The sequence below is a fragment of the Archocentrus centrarchus genome, chromosome 10 (genome assembly GCF_007364275.1).
Source record: "Archocentrus centrarchus isolate MPI-CPG fArcCen1 chromosome 10, fArcCen1, whole genome shotgun sequence".
Lineage (NCBI taxonomy): Eukaryota > Metazoa > Chordata > Actinopteri > Cichliformes > Cichlidae > Archocentrus > Archocentrus centrarchus.
The window spans coordinates 10,998,750-11,019,516 of NC_044355.1; the positions used below are offsets into that span (position 1 = coordinate 10,998,750).

General features: G+C 41.2%; 1 protein-coding gene across 2 annotated transcripts in view; it reads right to left on the bottom strand.

The window, feature by feature from the left end:
* Positions 1-7,807: 7,807 nt before the first annotated feature.
* Positions 7,808-20,767, bottom strand: part of bcorl1 (BCL6 corepressor-like 1) — a 30,369-nt gene continuing 17,409 nt past the window's right edge. For both annotated transcript variants that reach the window (XM_030740255.1, XM_030740253.1), the window contains exons 4-12: positions 20,399-20,528; positions 19,713-20,177; positions 16,848-17,035; positions 16,394-16,660; positions 16,139-16,305; positions 15,394-15,539; positions 13,019-13,096; positions 11,591-11,762; positions 7,808-9,585 (exon numbers count right to left, since the gene is read on the bottom strand). In XM_030740255.1, the coding sequence (XP_030596115.1) occupies positions 9,240-9,585; positions 11,591-11,762; positions 13,019-13,096; positions 15,394-15,539; positions 16,139-16,305; positions 16,394-16,660; positions 16,848-17,035; positions 19,713-20,177; positions 20,399-20,528 (1,959 nt within the window). In that variant the 3' untranslated portion in view covers positions 7,808-9,239. The remainder of the gene's footprint in view (positions 9,586-11,590; positions 11,763-13,018; positions 13,097-15,393; positions 15,540-16,138; positions 16,306-16,393; positions 16,661-16,847; positions 17,036-19,712; positions 20,178-20,398; positions 20,529-20,767) is intronic.

Below are 20,767 nucleotides of genomic sequence, written 5' to 3' on the forward strand. Positions count from 1 at the left end.
CAGGGGAGGATCGTATGAGGTTATGTAAGAGCCAAGTGGGTGGGTGTTGAGTCCAGCTGGAGCAGCTTACAGCCTGACACAGAGTGTCTCTGAGAGTGAACAATCCCCTCCACCCGGCCGTGTCTGCTGCTCATACACGCTTATTACTCTCTCGCTTTATGTGCTGCTTATGTAGGTCAAGACAAGCCTCTGTCTTGTATATATGCATGTAATATCAGAAGACGTTTGCCTGCTTCCATTCGTTAAGATGCTCTGGATGTTAGCTCTATATCTCTGACGTATGTTCCATTTGTAAGTTTCCCATTAACTTTATGTGGTAGCACATAGAGACTGCAATATCAGTCAGATATCCAGATATCACAAACCACAAAATCAGCAAACATGTACTAAAATCATGTGCATGGAAGTGTTCACTGAACAAAATCTCCCTATTTATCAGTTTTGTCTGTTTTGCATGTGGCATTTTGTTCTGTGCAACTGTTAAATAAACGTAGTGAAGTAAAAAGTTCAGTATGTGCCCGTTTCGATGTGGTCAAGTACAAGTGGAAAGAAGAACTTGAAAATCCTGGAAAAACTGCAGTGGGAGTGTTGCTATTGCCATCCTTTGACTGATGCTCGGTGAAAAGAAAAAACTGAAGCTGAATAGATGGCTTAGCTTGGCACAAAAGGAGTTGAAGGAGTGGGAAAAGAACTCCTCATTAAGACCTTGGACATTTTACTTTTAAAGTCTCTGTATGTTTTATGCAGATGATAAAGGTTTAGCCATATACTATGGTCCTCATATTAAGTATATTTATTATCTACTGTACTTCTACTGCAGCTTCTCATAGTTTTTTGGGGTTTTTTACAGGAATTAGCCTACTAGTGTGGAAAGAATGAAGTCACATATCACCGCAGAAATATATATACAATGCATGTTTTGTTTTGTTTTGTTTTCTACATTATAAACTTTGATTTTATTGTCATTTTCCACTTCTAGTCACTACACCATAATGCAGATAAACATAGCTACCAGACTCCTTTCGCATAAAAATGATTGAAAACCATAATTTTTCCCCATTAGGTAAACATAAATAGAAGCAGAAGTATTCCTCCGTCACATTAGTCTCTAAAATAGATGGCTGAGATGATTGAGAAGTTGTCACTAAATAAAATATATCTCATTTGCAGTCTGTGTTCATACCTTTACTGTATGTTGATACTAAAAGACACAGAGAGACAGCAGATACAACTGAGGAGTGCAGTGTAGTCAGTCATAAAGGGCAGCCGTAAGATTAAAGCTAATCCACCAATCAGCACGGCTCCAGGTCTAATCAATTAATCAGAACGATCACTGTGTTAATAAATATAATGGACTCTCATCGTGTGTGAGTCTAAACTAATTATAATAATAACGACTCCTGAGAAAACTTTGTTTGTTAATATCGCTTCTAATCTTGTCCATTCTGATCATTCACAATGAAAATCTTAACAGCTTCAGCTCCGCCACCTCCAGCTTTGCCTCCTGTCTTTTTGTCAGTGCCACCATCTCCAAACCATACAGCATAGCAGGTCTCACTACCATCTTCCCTTTCACTCCTGCTCCCATCCTTCTCTCAAAAATCACCCTGAGACTCAATTCCACCCACTCCACCCTGCCTGCATGCTCTTCTTCACCTCTCTTGTGCACTGTCCATTGCTTTGGATGGTTGACCCCACCCATGTATTTAAACTCAATCCACCTTCATTATCTCTACTCCTTGCAGCTTCACTGTTGCATGTGTCTCCCTTTCATTCACACACATGTATTCTGTATTGCTTTGACTGACGTTCATGCCTCTTCTCTCCAGTGCATACCTCAGAGCTGCTGAAGAAGAGCAAAGTCATAACATAGAAAAAGCTGAAGTACAACTGAGTGTTAAAAACACCGAAACCACTGTATGTGCTTCTCATGCTGTGTTCTTTGATGTTGTTTGTGCTTCTCCTATTTGTGGTGAACTTTTGTAACTCCTGTCCCCGTTCCAGTCCACTTTTCAACCAATCACTATTTGACCCAGCATTAGCCACATTGAGCTACGTGCTGCTGGGTTTTTGGAGGACTGCACAGGAGCACAGGAGCATGTTTGCAGGTTGAAAACCCTTCCCTGTATGCTCTGCATAGGCAAATAGGTACACAGTCGCAGTACTATAAATTAAGCATAAGTCAGATGCTGAGAACTTGAAACGTGGGAAAAGGGAGCAACAGCTCACGCAAATGGCATCCTGCAGAGCTAAAAAAAAAACAAAGCCAACTGTAAAACACAGTTCCTCTAATGGCCACTTTAGGCTGGCTCCTGTAATGTTAAAACTTTACAGCATTAAAAAGCATGTTTACAGTCAGGTACAAAAATCGTTTTAGCCTCTATGGATAGTTTTGTCCAGATTGATTTGTTACTTAGCATTAATTAGCCTGTCCCACACAGCCTGATGACCAAAGTAACTACTGTTAGCTGCTAAATTAGCTACAATATGTGCAGGACCAACGCTTAGCCAAGGTTCCTTTAGTGTCAGGTTTATGTCTACCCCTTAAATGGCATTTTCATCTAGATGGTGTACCCAAATAGAAACTGCAGAGCAAAAGGCCAAATTAATGTACCAGATTTGATTTGTAAGTTTTTTGAACATCCTGGTCTGTATCTGATACCTGTAATCAAAGTAATGTTTATTCTCTAGTTATTCTTGTATCATCCAATGATGGTCTCTCATCTCTTTCTCAGATCTTCAGTTTTCTCTAATTATAAGGTAGGCAGGCGATCATGGCAGGGAGCTAAAGGAGCTGAGCTCTGAGAAGGTCAGTGTGGATCCATCTCTGGTTGGTCTGACTAAACTGAGGGTGGGGCAACAGCATGGCTGTTTGTGTGAGTGTATTCACCAACATGAAGGCCTCTATTGTCAGCGGAGCCACTGCAAACCCACAGAAACCTCAGAAAACCCACGATCAGATTTCAAACATCAGTGTTTTATTGTATGCGGCTGTTTTAAGGTGAAACATCTCAGAATCATATTTAGCTATAGATACGAAGTGCAGTGTGTCAGTTTTACCATGATGGCACTTTGCAGATTAGTAAACTAAGATAAATTAAGACTTATTATGAGCTAAAATAAGGACGGAAATCCAAATTCGAGCTGTATACGGTATAACATAGTTGTAGTTAGTCCAAAATTTTATTGTATTATTTTAGGTCAGCTAATCTGTGGGATGTTTTAACCTGCTTCTGTTCATTTATCCCTTTAAAGGCTCTTTTTTTTTATAGCATTTGTCCTGTATTTATACCTTTTTGTTGCCAATATGTGACTGGATTGTAATTTCATTAAAAAATGAACCCTTCTGTACTGTGTCTAACAGTCTGTGGATTTATTTCCATGTGAAATCTGAAGGATGTTTTTACTCACCTCACAGCACCTTCTCTCAGTGCCTCTCTTTGTTTCCCTACAGTGCCCAAAGCAATACTAGCATATATGTCTCTTAAGTGATAAGACTTTGCTGCAGAATATGCAAATTATACAAAAAAAACAAACAAACAAATACCTGAATCCTGCAGGACTCCACTCATGAAAACCAGCACACCTGTGTAGCTCTGCATGCTACATCACCAAGTCACTAGTTGCAGTTAACTCCATGTCAAATTCACACCTCCCCTGACCTGTTTAATGTGTCCTACGACTAATTAAATACAAAGACTAGTCAGTTACTTTACATGCTCTTTTACCTGGGTCCTGAATGACTTTGCCCACCTCCAGTATAAAAATATTCAACTTTCATGGTGCAGGGCAGTAATTTTTTTTATAGAATGGCCCAATCAACATACCATATTTTATATCACACTTCAGTCCTTGATTGACTAGATGGAGGAAAATTTCATCTTGGGAGTGCTCTCTACAAATTAAAACCTTTACAATGGCTTTGCACTGACAGTCCCTATCCAACTAGGTTGAACTGAAATGATTCTGCCAAGAAGGGAGAAACTTCCAGAAGAAATGTGTGCCAAATGTTGCATTAAAATTCTCAAGAAGATGCACTGCTGACAAAGGTGCTTTCACCATGTTCCCAGTGAACCATCTGCATACTGATGTAGATTGCATAACTCAATGCTTTATTTCTAACAAATTTTATAGGAATGTTTTTATTTTAGTACACTGTCTATAGACTGATGAGGAACAAACAAATTTATTGTATTTTAATTTCAATCTGAAACATAAAAACCTTGATGCAATATTCAGTGCAAGTTATCACACTGTAGTCTCCTGATTTATTTGACCTTTATATGACCAAAAGTCCAAAGTGCACAGTTTCTAAATTGTAACCAGATTTCATTAATACGTCTGGTTGACTGGGTTTCTGGCACGTGCATGCAGCCTCAAGTGTTGGCTGCACACAGAAGCAGGCCCAGCTATCTGGACAAGGTCAATCCCTTTGCAACACAGCAAAGGGGCAATGCATTACAGTGTTACTTTCCACCTGGTATTATATTTAGAGCTGCAGAGCTCAAAGCGCTGAGTTGGGAATTAGACACCACTAGATGACTTCATATCAATGCATAGAACATTTAACACCTGTTTTTAAAGAGTTATTTCAAAGTAGGGCTGCTATGATTTATCAGTACTTTTCAACATGGCCATATACAGACACACAGAGAAGACTCCTGCAGACAGGGAGCACATTCATCTAAGTCCTGCTGATCATAACAAAAGGCCTGGCTGTGCAGTCTCATGGGATGAAAGCAGGTTTGATCTGTCTTGAACACTGAAACAATCCCCAGATGCTCCAAGCACCACTTGGACAGATTAAAACATTTATTCCTGCACCTTTAAGATTCTGGTCAGCAATTTTTTTGTTTTTGCTTTTAAGCAATAACTATTATGGAACCTATTTCAATGCAGACTGAGAGAAAAGGAAGTATCCAGACCGAGCTTTACATGCAAACCCATTGAGCAGGGACTTCCCTCTTGTGCTTTTTTTTCAAAGAGGGCTGTTACATAACCTGATGGAGAGACTGTTAACAGAGACAACAGATGTCCTCAGTGAACTCAGAGCGAGGCAAGACGCTTTCAGGGGAACTCATTTTCATTACAAATACACAAGAGGGCACACAATAATGATTACCAACCTGAAAAGCCTTTTAAGGGGCATGTTGGCAGGAGGATCATGGTGTAATTTAAATTAAATAGAAAAACCACCCACCCCCCCCTCGCGTTCACACAGTTAACTTGCGGTCATATACTTTTTCTGTCATATGCCTTTGTGTGCCCATGTATGAACAATGCAGAGCTCCGACAGATTGGCCTTCCTTCCTTTTTCCATGTTACTTAGTAGGTCTTGTCCAGACTTGCCCTCTTTTTTTATCCAATCAGAGTTCGCTGTTGCACAACAGGAGGCCAATGAGCATCAGGGGCATGGCAGGGGCTTGGTGTAGAGGGCGAATCTGAGGAGGCAGCTCCATGTGCGAGATTCATGGAGGCTTGGTTTACAGGGGAGTCAACATTTCCCCAAGACTCCAGAAATTCTTTGTACAGCGTTTCTCTTCCAAGGATCACCAAGGAACAAAGTCAGCCAGATAAAGTTTGCAGGATGTGACAAGTAAAAAGGCTAAAACCTATAAATGCTTCAATTTCAAACCAAAAACATGTATTTTTTTTTCCACGTTTCATTCTTCATTTTTAAAAAGTGCATTACCAGAAAAACTTAGATATGAATGCACACAGAGAACATGCTGAAAACCTGGCAGCTGCCACATGCTGTCACTGCTAGGAGATAAAACCCAGTCGCAGCAGTAACTGAACTACAGTAACCCTGTACAGGACTGCACAGGTTACACTACAGTTAGGACCATCTGTACCCAGAGGCCCAGCGAGGGGCTTCAACTGGCATGTCACATCTCAGTACAATAAAATATTTCTGCAGTGAGACTTCAAACAGGGGCCCATATGCTCCAGGCAAACGCTCAATCGCTGTTTTATATTAGTTCTGATGTTCTAATATTCTTATCAGTGCTGTAACAAGAATAAATATGGCCCTTATTAACTAACCTTTGATTTCCATTCTTTCATTTCACGTAGCTTTTAAGAGTAAGTTGCTGTAATCTCATAAAGATTAAAGTGGTTTAAATTAGATTCAATGGCTCTTTAATGTCAGTTTTAAGCATTTATGCTAGTACTTTTCAGTAGTGGAGGACTGATAATAGAAACACGTGTACACTCCCTTTCTGAAATGGGAGGTGCTGTTAGAGCCATTTCATCTGAGGTTTAGTCACCCAGTGCAGACCTTCCCATCACGAACAGCTGCCCTGCAGGCTGAGCAGAAGTTGTGACATGTCTAGCACGATGCCGCCTTCTGGTATTTTGGCTCAGATGCGTCATTGCTCAAGCACCACCATGTTCTCAACAGCAATGTTAGAACAGATAAGCTGGGTTTTAAAGAAGTTGCCATGTCCGAAATGAATTGTTTTCATACGCTCCTTTGAGCTTACTGAAAGAGGAGGCGGTACTGATGTGGGTGGGATGGTTGTTTGCACACAGGCTCCTTTCTACAGTTGTGGTCAAAAGTTTGCATACATTCATCATGTGCATGAATGTCATGGTAATACTGGGCTTTTAATGATTTCTTTGAATTGTTCTTTTTTCCAGGGTGGAATGATTGTACAGCATACATCTGATGATGAGGCGATGCAAACTTCTGACCATACACCCTATGATGACGTCAGTGTATTTCTTAGGTTAAAAAAGTCTAGGAGTGCCACTGTATTCACATTTTACCTTTGAATGTATGACTGAGATCAGTTTTAAAAGCCAGCAGGCAGAAGATCGCTGCTTTCAGCTTTAATGCTGACAGAGTTGCTGACATTTGTTCTTTTATCAGCATCAAATGACTAAACCTGCTGCTCTCTCACAGAACAGGATTATTATCACAGCAACAGATCACCAGTAGGGTGACAAAGTCCTTCTACAAGCAAGTCCGACCACTCAGCAGCGTTTTGAAACAACTGTGAGCACTTATTCTGCTCATTTATCCAGTTCTAGGTTTAGTTTTAAAAAGCTTTTCTCCCCCTGAATGTTATATTTCCACCATTTTGTTACACAGTTCCTCCACTTTCATTGCTTTAATCTTTGTTTTTGGTGGATGCAGCTAAGGGTGAGTTTAGAATACACTATTTAAAGAGGATAGGTGCACCTGCACAAAACCTGTTAATGGACAGAATAAAAATCACTATCATGTGTCTGTCTTATAAGGTTTCAGGTAAAACGAACCCACCAAACCCCAGCCAAAGTCCTCCATTACCAGGTGATCACTCCTGCCCACAATGACGGGAAGCACCATCACCACACAGTTTAAAGAGCAGCCTGCTAGAAAAGCATAAAATCACTTAAATTTCTCCTTCCTGATGCTTGTAAACAGAAGCTGCCAGAACAAATTCAAATCAAGGTCAGCTGAGTGGAGTGGTTTACAGCTTTGAAATTGCATCACTCTGTTTGCTCACCTGTCATTAAACTGTAAACCTTCCATGATTTTGAGCACCCCAAGGACTTTTTTTTTTTACAGCTTAAAGAGAGATGGTTGCAGGATAATATTAAATGCAATATTTAAATAAAAATGTTATGATCTTGGTTAACTTTACTCACCATAAGAAGCTGTCATACCAGGCAAGCAGGGCTTTACTGTGTTCTGAATAATCAGAATTACTTCTGATTAGGCTTATTATTATTATTATTATTATTACCAGTTGGAGTTGCACCAAAAATAATAAGCCTGAGTGAGGATTATAGTCTGAACATAAATTTGACATATCAGAGATTAAGATTCACAATCATGCTTTATTCTTCTTTATTTCTTATAAAAGAATCAAATAAAAGACTCTCTGAAGATCTCACACCTGTTGTATCCCATTTTCTTTAACTAAACTATACTTTTCTTTACACCTTAAGTCTCTTCATCTTAAATATCTTTTGTTAGTTTGTGACTTCAAACCAAAACTTCATTGATTGTCAACACAAAATCTAGTGTAGCACCAGTACAATAAAACTGTACTTTTGCTTTTTTTTTTTTTTTTGGTTTTTTTTTTTTGAAATACTGTTTTTTGAATGAAGGAGGAAAATCTCAGAATAAAGGGATCCTAATAATAAGTACATTTCAGAATGAAGCACCAACCATAGAAAGCATTTTTCATAGATAGGGTTGTCAGATACACAAGAGGTCAAATATATTAATGACTATTAAATTAAGCACAACAAACAGTGTAAATAAAACACTGCAACACAAAGCACTCTGGGATCTGGAAACACCATATCAGGACGTGGGGGGGGGGTGGGACAGCCGTGGCTCCTCTGGACTCCAGAGATGGTAAAAAGTTTCCTCTGAGAGAGATCCACAGGATTCTGTGTGAGGACGAGCAGAGAAGACTACTGTCTATCCAGTTCTGTAAACAAACTCTCCATCTCAGTGTCCGAAACAACCTTATTCATACTGCAAGCAAATGTGAAATGTGGAGGGAAAGAAAATTAACACTGTGATCTATCAGGTCCATCCAGAAATGATCTCAGGGATGCTAGAAGTAAAAAAAAAAAAAAAAAAAAAAAAAAAAAAATGAAAGAGAGGAGGAGATGGACATGAAGCTCTGAGCAGGTGATTAGGTGTGAATGTTATGTGTCATGGTCTCTTCTCTGCAGGTCTCCAGATCTCTCAGGTTGACAGAGAAACCATCTGGGCCAATGGCCTCCCTGACTTAAGCGTCTTAGCTTTACGCAAGAGTTCACCAAGATAAAAGCCTTGGATTATCTCCCGTCGAAAAATATCGCTTTCCCTCGGGAACAAACTAAAACAGAAAAGTCCTAAACATTATCCGTCCCTTGCCACAAGAATACATTTATATAACCAAATGTGTTTACCCTGATGGCAAGATATACATATACACAACCATGTACATACATATTCAATAAAAAGGTTTACTCAATAGTTCTCATGTATTCAAATATACCTATAGATAGGAACCTGAAAGCTGCTTTCCAGCATTGACCACTCCCGTGTGCAGGTCCTTGAAATGACTTCTGCCTAAGGTCAGAGGTCATCGGTGGAGTGTCAGTCGTTACTGTAGCTGGAGATAAAATCTTTGACCCTCGTTACAATGGACGGAGAGGTTTCCATTGAGCTGCTGCCTGGAGTGAAGGACTTGGGCTGACAAAATAACAGTTTGCGTGGTGCAGGGGCGTGATTCTAGAGAGGCTATCGGCTACGAGGCTTCCCTGTTTGTCAGTGCCTCTTCCGCCTCCTCCTCCTCCTCCTCCTCGTCCTCTTGTAGGATGTGAATGGAGGAACCCAGTAGTCTCTGGAGCTCAGGTACACAACGCACCAGATCTACAAGTCCCTCTTCATCCTCCTCTTCTTTGTCTTCCTCCTTAGTTTTGCTTTTGTATGGAGAAGCCAAAGCAGAGCTCACCTGGCTGACCGATACCTGCCTCCAAAGCTCAGCACGTGGCAAACTCACCACTTCCAAGTGTGGATAACGTGCCCGGAAAATCCGTGCTGACATCTTCAGGCGCTTAAGGACATCTGTCAGCAGGAACCAGTTGCAAAAGCTGCAAGAGCAAAACATACAGTATCAGCTGAAGGTCTGCGTGCAGAACACAGGAACTGACAATTTAGGTTTAAACACTGTCAAACAAACACACACCGAACTCCTTTTTTTAATTACCCTGCCCTGACAGAGAGACAACAGCAGCAATTTATTAGCACCCATAGAAACATTTATTATACACTATATTGCCCAAAGTGTTCGCTCGTCCACCTTCACATGCACAGGAACTTGAGTGACACCTCATTCTTAATCCACATATGTCGGCCCACCCTATAACAGCTTCACCTCTTCTGGGAAGGTTTTCCACAAGGTTTGGGAGTGTTTATGGGAATTTTTGACCATTCTTCCAGAAGTGCATTTGTGAGATAAGCCACTGATGTTGGATGAGAAGGCCTGGCTCACAGCCTCCGCTCTAATTCATCCCAAAGGTGTTCTATCGTGTTGAGGTCAGAACTCTGTGCAGGCCAGTCAAATTCTTCCACACCAAACTCACTCATCCATGTCTTTATGGACCTGCTCTGTGCACTGGTGCGCAGTCATGTTGGAACAGGAAGGGGCCATCCCCAAACTGTTCCCACAAAGTTGGGAGCATGAAATTGTCCAAAATATCTTGGTATGCTGAAGCATTAAGAGTTTCTTTCACTGGAACTAAGGGGCGAGCCCAGCTCCTGAAAAACAACTACCCCCATCATAACACCCCCCCACCCCCCCTCCACCAAACTTTACACTTGGCACAACGCAGTCGAACAAGTACCGTTCTCCTGGCAACCACTAAATCCAAACTTGTCCATTGGAATGCCAGACGGAGAAGCGTGATTCATCATTCCTGCTCTAGAGTCCAGTGGCGATGAGCTTTACAAAACTGCATCCGACACTTTGCATTGCACTTGGTCATGTAAGACTTGGATACCTTATCAGCCATGGAAACCCTTTGCATGAAGCTCTCTATGCACTGTTCTTGAGCCAATCTGACGGTGACAAGAAGTTTGGAGGTCTGTAGATATTGACTCTGCAGAAAGTTGGTGACCTCTGCACACTATGCCCCTCAGCATCTCCTGACCCCGCTCTGTGATTTTACATGGCCTACCACTTTGTGGCTGAGCTCCTGTCGTTCCCAATCGTTGCCACTTTGTTATAATACCACTAACAGTTGACTGTGGAATATTTAGTAGTGAGGAAATTTCATGACTGGAATTGTTAACGGTACCACGCTGGAATTGACTGAGCTCCTGAGAGCGACCCATTCTTTCACAAATGTTTGTAGAAGCAGTCTGCATGCCTAGGTCCTCGGTTTTATACACCTGCGGCCATGAAAGTGATTGGCACACCTGAATTCAATGATTTGGATGGGCAAGTGAATACTTTTGGCATTCCAGTGTTTGTGAGTGTTGTTTACATTTCAAGAGTCATAAAGCAGTGCTATAAGCTGCTGCAAATGATGTGTGGAGACAAAAATGATGGCTGCATCAAAATGATCTGAAATGCCCAGTTTTCCCTGCTGTCACACTGGTTAAGAATCCTTCCAAAAATTCCTGGATCCAGATCATCCGCAAAACCAAATCACTCCTAAACTGGGCCAAGCCTCACCTCTGTTAAATGTTTCATGCAAACAATCCAACAAACTGAACCAATCACATAGCCTCTCTGGCAGAGGTAACATGCTGGTTCACATGCTGAAGCATGAACATCCTGATCTCCAGTCCATTATTCAGTTTGATCTGATTTATTAATGGTGTCTTTGCAAAAAACATCAAACCATTACAGTGAAAATGTTGGTTGGGAACGTGATCTGTTTACTTACAAGTCATAACTATCAGTATCTACTATCATCATAACCTATCTGACCTAAATTGCTGTAGTTCTGGACATATTGCGCAGCTGCAACCAAATTTAGATGACATTTGACCTATGAGTGGCAACAGGAAGACCTAATATCATTTTACAGAAAAATCAGATTTATTACTGTGTGGTGCTTTGCCAGTAATGTTTCATCTTTATGAACTCACCCCTGTGTTAATGACACCTGCACATGATAGCAGGGCAGGAGAGGCTCCGAGGAGAACTCGAACATAAGGCAATCTTTGTCTGAGTCCCGTTCAGTCTTCCCTGTTACATTCTCCTCCAGCTCCTGATTCTGCTCAGACAGCAGGAAGTCCCAGCACGGCTCTTGGTCAGTCTCTGTGAAGGGAAGTTCACTGAGGTAAGAAGGGAAGGAAGAGCTGGCAAGCTCACTTCGTTGGTTGCTGTATTAATACACAAGGTCTGGATGCCCTCTAGTGGGCACGTTATTCACACCAACAATTACACATACGACTGGCGGCTTATAAACTACACATATAAACACACGTAATGGTGTCAGTCAAAAATAATAGATGAAAACAGTAGATGAAAATAATGGCTTTTAGTGATTATTTACTAGATTACTTACTGTTTTTCTTTTATATTCTCTAAAAATCATATAATTTCTCTTTGATATCTCCAATTATGTGTTCAGGCAACTCGGTAAACAGGGGCTCAAACTAAAAAAGTTGGGTTTGAAACTAAGAAAACTAAGAAAGAAAAGGGGAATGAGATTTTTACCCCTTATCTACAGCTGCTTGAAGCTAATGACCAGCCTATTTGGAAGATTTTTTTTAAGGTGAGCTGCTATGCTTTCTCTTATTTTGTCATACACACATATATTATACACATCTGTTTGCAGGGGACAGGCAATTAGAAGACAGCTGGCTTAAAGGGAGCAGAGCTAAAACAGCTTTTTTTTTCAGACAGGATGAATCGAGAGTCTGCACAAAGCTGCTCAAGTAGAGCTGCTATGGTTTCCCTTATTTTGTCAATGGATGAAAACACTGAACTGGAAATGACCATAAAAGGTCCCCTTTAAAGCTGTAAAGCATCGCTCTACAGTGGAAATATAAAGCGTGCAATGACAACTGTAAGCCCCATGCTGCTGGGTGGTGGTGGCAGATTGTGATAAACTACTGAATGAACTCTGGTGAAACCGCGTTCTTCAACTTTTTTTTTTTTTTTTTAAATCTTGGATGCGTGGACTAAAACAAATTTTCAGTTATAGTTAAAACCTGATTATCTTTTGTCACTCAGTCTGTTCAGAAAGCTGCAGACCACATTGTCTTTAGTCTCCCTCAATTCTTCCATGCAACTCTAATCCTGCTTTCCTTCCACCGGATAACTGGCTCCCTGTGGCTGTTTACAACAAAACACGAATGCTAATACTCAAAGCTAACACCCCTCCACATCCCAGTGGCCAAGCATGAGCCCAGTCTACAAACTGGCTTCCCTCCCTTCCTCAGGAGCAGCACAGCAATGAGATTTCAATTACTTTTATGCCACCACGCTCACAAATTAAAACAGGATATCTGATTGATCAATGGGCTGACATTCAGCAGACTGACAGGTTCGGCGTGGAGGTTACTCACCGAAAAGGGAGCTGCTGTAGAAATCCCAGGGTAAACTAGGATCCTGTTCATTGCGGCCTTCCAGGTCTGTGAAATATTCTGGAGAAAAGAAAAAAAAATGACTTATTATTTTTTTATGACTGTGACTGTTTGCAATGTTATGACCTCTGAGTGAAAATATGTGGATGGAGGCTGATACTGGTGCTTTCTCTGGACCAAGTAAAACGTACAATGGTTTTAGGTTAAAAGGAAAGCGGACTAAATAAAAACCATCAGCAAAGTAAACAAAGTTAGAGCTCGTCTCTGTGATACGGTCCATTGTGCAGCTCTGCAGCCTACCCAGGGTATCAAGAGCTGTATGTTTGTGTCTTTCTGCACCATATACCAAGCCTTCATCTCTCTGTTTATCTGTAGCCATTTTCACACATGCACTGCAGCAGGGCTGCCTGATTATGGCAAATATAAACACAGTTATTTTGGTCAATACTGAGATCTTGATTATTTAACAAGATTATTCACAGACTTGCAGACAGAACTCAACAAACAAACAAAAAACCCAACAACAACTTGTCTTTTAAACTGTGGATTTCCTTGAATTTTAATGTGAATTCAACAGAAAATAATTTGATAAGATTTGATGTGAACCAAACTAATCATGCGACGGCCTGGAGTGACTGTGGGCATTTAGGGAGTAAAAAAAATTTAAAGTTTGGTGAACTGAAAGCCAAAACAAAGACAGGGACCTCTAACCTCATTGTGAAATAGAATTAAATCAATTTACCCTTATTATCTTGTTTTAATAACTGCTGGCAGCCAAAATTGTAAGTAACTGTGTGTATGTGAGAATGCAAATGCCCAAATAAATCCAGTCGGACAGTAAACAGTTTTCGCTCGGTGATGTCCAACTGTCTGAATTCACAGCGAGTGAAAGTGCATCGTGCCACCCTTCAACTGAACCAGACAGTGCAGTGAGAATGCGGCTGACACTGTCCATGTCCTGTTGTGTTGTGCATCTCTGGATAATGTCTGGACGTTGATGTGTAAAAAACTGCCTGGAGATGCATGTATGATGTGAGACTAATATCCTACCAAGACACTGCAGCAAGATCAGTAGAAAGAGACGTGAATTATTAAGCGTTTAGTTATCTTTTTTTTTTTAACCTGGCAAAGTGCTGAAAAAGATCCCGACGCCATCAGCATGGCACGAAAGTGGTCTCATTTGTAACAAGGTGGCTGTGCGATTTTTCTTGGATCCACTGTGACACACAAAGGGGAAACAACGACAGATTTTGACCGACTCAGTTATGGAATGAGACTGACCAGGGTGGCAACTTAAAGCAAACAGTTGTTGTCCTGCTTAATGATTATTAATTAAAAAGTCATTAAAAGCTTTTCTTCAATAAAGTTTTTGTTCTGTTTTTTGCAGAACAGCTCCCTCCTGAAAAGTCATTCCTAATTAAATGCAGGAATATGAGCGCATTGGTGCTCAATGCTGAAACTTTTCACTCAGTAAAATTCTCCCGGTCATTTTTTGAGTGTAAAACTGCAAGGATGCTGTTGGTAAATTGACTGCTACTTATACAGCACCTTTCTACTCAGTTGAGCACTCAGCGCTTTTTTATTACAAGTCTCATTTACCCCATCTCACACACACACACACACACACACACACACACACACACACACACACACACACACACACACACACACACACACACACACACACACACACTCCGTTGGATGTTGGTGAGCTTCGCTTTTCATAGTCACACCATACATAAAACCCACTTCATTGTATACAAATATAATTCCTTATGTCACGTCTGCTTTGTGCGTTATCAGTTAACACACCATTCATAACAAGATTAGGCATAAATCAATCAGCGCCTGATCCATCACAGTAACAACATGTATTTGATGAGCTTAACTTTATCAGTTTCGCGGCCATGTTTCAGTTTACTGGGACACATTTTTTTTCCACTTTGTGACAACCAAATTGAGCTGGAAGACAACAGAAACAATCTGAGTCACACATCTGAGAACGCTTACTGTCAAACTCTTTGCGCACAGAAGAAGATTTGACTGAAGTTCTCATATATGCTTCATGCAACCTGTATTGTTCAATACTCAAAAGTGATGCGGTGGGAGTGGGCGCAGAGTTTACTAATGTGTTGACACACTGCTTTGATGGATGACTGTAAAGTTAAAAAATTGATTTATTTTCACGTCTCATTCTTAACAGCTTTATAAAAGCCTTTTTGTTGTGTTGTTTATTGTGTCACTAAGGGTTTATTGATGATTAAAAACAAGGAATTTAACAAGGAATAAAATGTTTTTTTGGTGTCCAATCATCTAAGAACAGATGAAAACAGAGGTGAATAAAAAGCACGAACTACCTGTGAGGAAGGTCTTCATGCTCGCGCTATGTGCCAGTTTGACCGGTGTGTGTCCAGAGTAGGTTGCCAGAGTCGGGTCTGCACCGTGGTTTAGAAGCAGCCAGACTATTGGTAGGTTATCGCTCGCTACTGCATCATGAAGTGGGCTGAGGGGAAGAACAGACAAAACACAAAAGACTTAAATAGACAAAATGGACTTCTTAAATTTAAAAAAAAGCAATAACTATTTATAATAACTAATCAGGTACAAGTTGTATTTGTTTAGCGAACACTGTGAGAGGTGACTGTTAGCTCCAAAAAGCTAGTATAATGACCTCTAACCTTTAGTTATACACGATGTCTGCAGAGGTCATTCTTAGGTTTATTATGACATGGCGATAAAGTAAAGAAGAGTCCTGCTAGAAGCTGGAAGTTTTGGCAGCCATGAAACACCTCTGGGCGCTTATTTGGCCAGGTATTTAAAAGCATTATCTAAATTAGTGTAACTTCAATGGTGCATGAGGGCATAAAAATCTTATGTAGAAAATCCCCAGTTTGATCTAATTAAATAAAGAAAAATCATTTGTTGGCTTTGCCTCAAAATGAGTTTTTAAAAGCTTTTTTCTCCCTAGAAAACAAACTTCCACTGCCATCTTTTCTGTGGCTGAATTCTCCCACAGATTTCATTTCAAGATTTTTCAGCTGCCATGTTTCTCTCTAATAATGTCTCTAACTAAAGCCCCTGTTATACACCATGAATCCTCACCGTGTTCCATCCTGGGCGCTACAATTGACATCTGCACCGTTTTTCAGCAGCATCTGGACAATCTGAGTCCACCCCCGGGAGGACGCCTCGTGGAGAGCTGTGTAACCGGCATTATCACGCCGATTGACCTCCCTGATGTCCTTTTCAAGACAATACTGGACTACATCCTGCAGAACAGAGGAAGGAAAGATAAACTGTCAGATTATCATGCATGGAGTCAAAATTCCTGTTAGCAGTAAATGTGTGGGGTTGTACCTGATAGCCCAAGCGTGCAGCACGTTGCAGCAAGGTTTCCCCGGCATTTTTATTCACAATCAGCCGGCGAACCTCTGGAGGAACAGGCCTTTTGGGCGGAGAGTCTGAACCACTGCTTCTTCCTGATGAACTTTTCTTTTTGGATGGAGAGGACGGCAAACTTTTTGGAGCTGGTGGTGGGCTAACTGGTACTTTTGCATCAGCTCCATCGTCATCCAAGGCGAGGGGGGCACTGGTCTTGCCCAAACTGCTGCGTTTGGTCTTATTCTAAAACACAGAATTACTGATCAGAGCACAATTCGAATTCCAGCTGCCATCACATATGTGAGAAGCACAGCTTTTAATCAGGCCACAGGGGGGCACTGTAAGCTTGTATATTCATGGTACCTTGCTTCTATCAACTATGCATGATCTGCAATGTGAAATCCTCCCGCAAGCAGCATCAGCAGCTTACCTTCGGCTCATCACTGTCACACAGGTGTTTGCTTTTGAACTTCCTCTTCCCTGAAGGCTTATCATTGCACTCTGGAGATTCTTCACTCTCCTGGTAGCGAACCGATCCTGAGCGAGTGAATGAGGGTCTCTTGGGAGGAGGCTCGGGACTGGGGGCAGCGGGACTCGGACAGTGATCTACCTGTGGATCTGTAATGGCAAATTAGATCCGGAGTTATTCTGAGTGAAAGATAGGCGATACACCAACAAGCATAATCTTTACACACCAGTCATTTATCAACACTGAACTGATGCAGCTTTGTGCTTGGCCCATCTGCCAAGCCTAACATGGAGAACGGAATATTTTGGGTGCTGTTTTGTGCCGAAATCAGACTGGCTGGTACTTCCTGAAGCTTAGCCATCTTATCCACGGAAACAAGATAACTGCTGTCTACCAGCTACTCTGCACTGATTTTGCAATCATAAGCTCAAGTCTGCCATGTCCCAGTTTATTCTCTACATATACACTCATGATGCGTGTCATCGCCACACTAACAGGTACATGATGTGGACTTTCTGACACACTGTTGGCACCTCAGGAATATCTACTGCAAACTGCATTTGCACTGTGTGCTGTATTTATGAATATTATTTGTCAGATTTAAAGTGTATCTAAATGTTTTGCTCTTGCCAGTCATATAGTTATTATTTCATACATATAACATTTGACTTGACCGTCTGTGTACCCCCGCTCTGTGACAGCTGGGATGGGCACCAGCCCTACCCGTGACCCTAACCTGGATAAGTAGTAAGAAAATGAATAGATGGATGGATGGATGGATATCTCTCTCTCATGCAAACATGCACACGCACAGAGCGGTGGATGCCCATGGACAAAGTTTAAAATAATAAGATTAATGTTTGTATAAATAAATCATGTGAGCCAAAAGCTCAAGCAGTTTTTCCTGTCTTTGCCCTGTATGATAGGGCTGCTCGGTGATCAAATATTCTGGTCAATATTAAGACCTCATTTACTGTTTAAGGCAATAATTCAAATTTTCAACCATTCGTGGAACTTTTCAGAAAAAACAAAAGGATTCCTAACAACTGATGGTTTTACTGTTCACCAAAGCCTCTCTTTCCATCATCTTGCCTGGAGCTGAACTAAACCTGCCACAGATTAATCGCACAGTCCTACTGTATCATGTCAGTGAGAGGGAATATCCTTATTAATATCATCATCATCTCAGGCACTCAGCTCTGGCTGTGAGCACAGACCCACCCCTCCCTCCCCACCTGCCTGCCTTCTGTTTTCAAGGGGCAACCAATCAGAAGAAAGTTATCTCAAGGGGAGAGGAGCTAAAACAACTTGTTTCGGTCAGTGGATGAACTGCATTATGGATGAGCTGCGGTATGGCCCATTATAAAATACATAAACATTATTTACAGCTGCGAATCAAGCAAAGCAACTCTAGCAGAGACCAAGATTAAAAATATCAAACTGGAAATGAGCGTAACAGATGACTTTTAATGCTTTTCCAGCATGCCTGTTATGAAAACAACAGACATCCTGAAATTAATCTGCCCATGTGTATTTATTCAGTTTCAGCTTCATAAAGTGATTTGCAGCGATGTGGTGACACGAGACCATAAAATCTCAAAGACATTCGGTGACTACAAGCATCTACGGGTGAAAAAAAACTGATGGCGACGTAATGTTGGCAGGTCCCACACTGGTAAACCTGTCTCAACTTCGAGGAGAGCTATTGAACCGACTCGCTATCACAGGGTAGCAAATATATTACAGGGTTACCTGGGCAACCGGAGACTGGAATGTCTGCTAGCGACCAGCTGTCAGCGACAAAGCGATGCGCAACGAGCGAATTGCTTCCTGTGCAGACACAGCTTGAGTCTCCGAGCTAAGTGACAGTTCTGAGCGATTCAGCCTTAAATCCGCTAAACAGAAATTTCTTTTATGAACAATCTCAGAACTCAGGGAGAACCAGCATCATCACCTTTGCCATTTATGGTGCAGAAGCTAAACAGTCACCTAAAACCCCATAAAATTTGGAGGATTCAGTGATTCAAGGACGAATAAAAATAAAGTTAGAATGGTTGAAAAATATGAAAGCAACTTGAAGAGTCCTTTTTTGTGACTTCCACACTAAAACCAACCATCAGAAAGGACTAAAGCAGCTGATGTGCAAACTTTTCAGCTGTTGTGCTAAATTCATATGTATACGTATACAGGCTATACAACTACTACACAGAGTAAAACGGAGCTTTAAAATATAGTCAGTACTGATTCATTCATCAGATTTTTTTTTTTTAAAAGAATGAATAATCACTTAGTCTATGAAACGTCAGAAAAGATGACAAATACCCATCACGAGCCAACACAGCCAAATGTTTTGTCGCTTATTATGGTCAGCGGCCAAAAAAGGATTAATGTATAATGGCATTAAAAGAGAATGATTCAGGCTTTTTTTTATGAGGCTGTTACTAACTAATGTTTGATGCGCTTAAAGGACTAAAAAAAACAACTCACAATAATTTTTATTTTCAATTAATCTGCTGATTGATTTTCACTAATATTTTTGAATGATAAATGTCTAAAAAAAGAATTAAATAACCACCAAAATTGCTGCAAATTAATTTTTAACATTGGTTAAATGACAACTCACTGCAAAATTTAGTGTCAACCAGCCATTCAGGCAGCTTTGGAGAGCATAAAAAAAAAAAAAATACTAAGCAGCTGTTGCATTCAAATGTTGAACTTCATACTTGCTGATGACACATAAAAATCCTCAATCATTCTCTTCTAATACTGTTATACACGAATCCTTTGTTTGGCTGCTGACCATAATAACCTTTAATTGATCTCTACCTGCTGGGACTCCAGAGTCCTGTCTCAGGGCGTCAGATTCTTCGAGGTGTTCTCCATCTTCCAGCTTGTCTTTCTCTGTGATATATTCGCCAGTCTGATACTTCTTGCTGCGACATCGCCGACGTTTTTTACGAGCAGGCGTGCCGCCCTCTGCGCCAGCTGTTTTGCCCTTGCCCTGAAGCGCACGTTCTGGCAGGGGGTTCGATCGAGGCCTCCCTCTTGGACGGCGGGCGGGTTGGGCCGGAGTCAGAGGGGGTGAAGGAGAAACTGGGGGAGGAGGCATCGGTGGGGGTGGCGGGGAGGGCGTCGCAAAGCCCCAGAGGTCAAGTCGAGCATCATCGACTCGCCGCCGTCCTCGCCTCAGTCTTGGGAAGGAGCACTCTGTGGCTTCGGCATCCTTGGTTGATACGGCAGAGCTATTGAGAGAAGCTGAAGTCTCCACACGCTGAAGACTGCTATCTGCAACTGATTAAATCACATCTGATTGTTACATTCACACCAGCTTCTATGCTGAGACATTAACTGCAGGTTACTTATCTCTAAAACTAAAACTGAACTCAAGCCATAGACATAATGTTTCTTACACAACTAAAAGCATCATTAAATTTATTATAGGTATCCAAAATTTTGCATACTGTGGAGACTTTTTAAGGGTCGTAAAAGCTATAGGATAACAAAGAAACTACCTGCTTTGTTGTAGGCTGGCTGCTCAGCCTTGCTGGGACTGATCTTGTCCCTTGGAATCGCCTCTTTAGTCTGAGGGGAAAGTTTTCCCACTGACAAACTCTGCTCTGGCACAGGTGCACATTGTTTCTTCTGCAGAAATACACAGGGGACAGAGTGAGCACGCTCTATTGGAGGTTATTGATCACAAGCCTCTCACGGTGCATGCAAGAGAGCATGCAAGAGACTCACAATAAGCCCATGAAAGTTGAATCATCAGTCATAACTTAATAATATGAAAGGGAGCTCTGAATCGCCTTTTAACTCTTTAAAATCTCAAAAGATGATTGCTACCTTAAATATTTCCTCACAATTTAAACAAAGGGAAATGA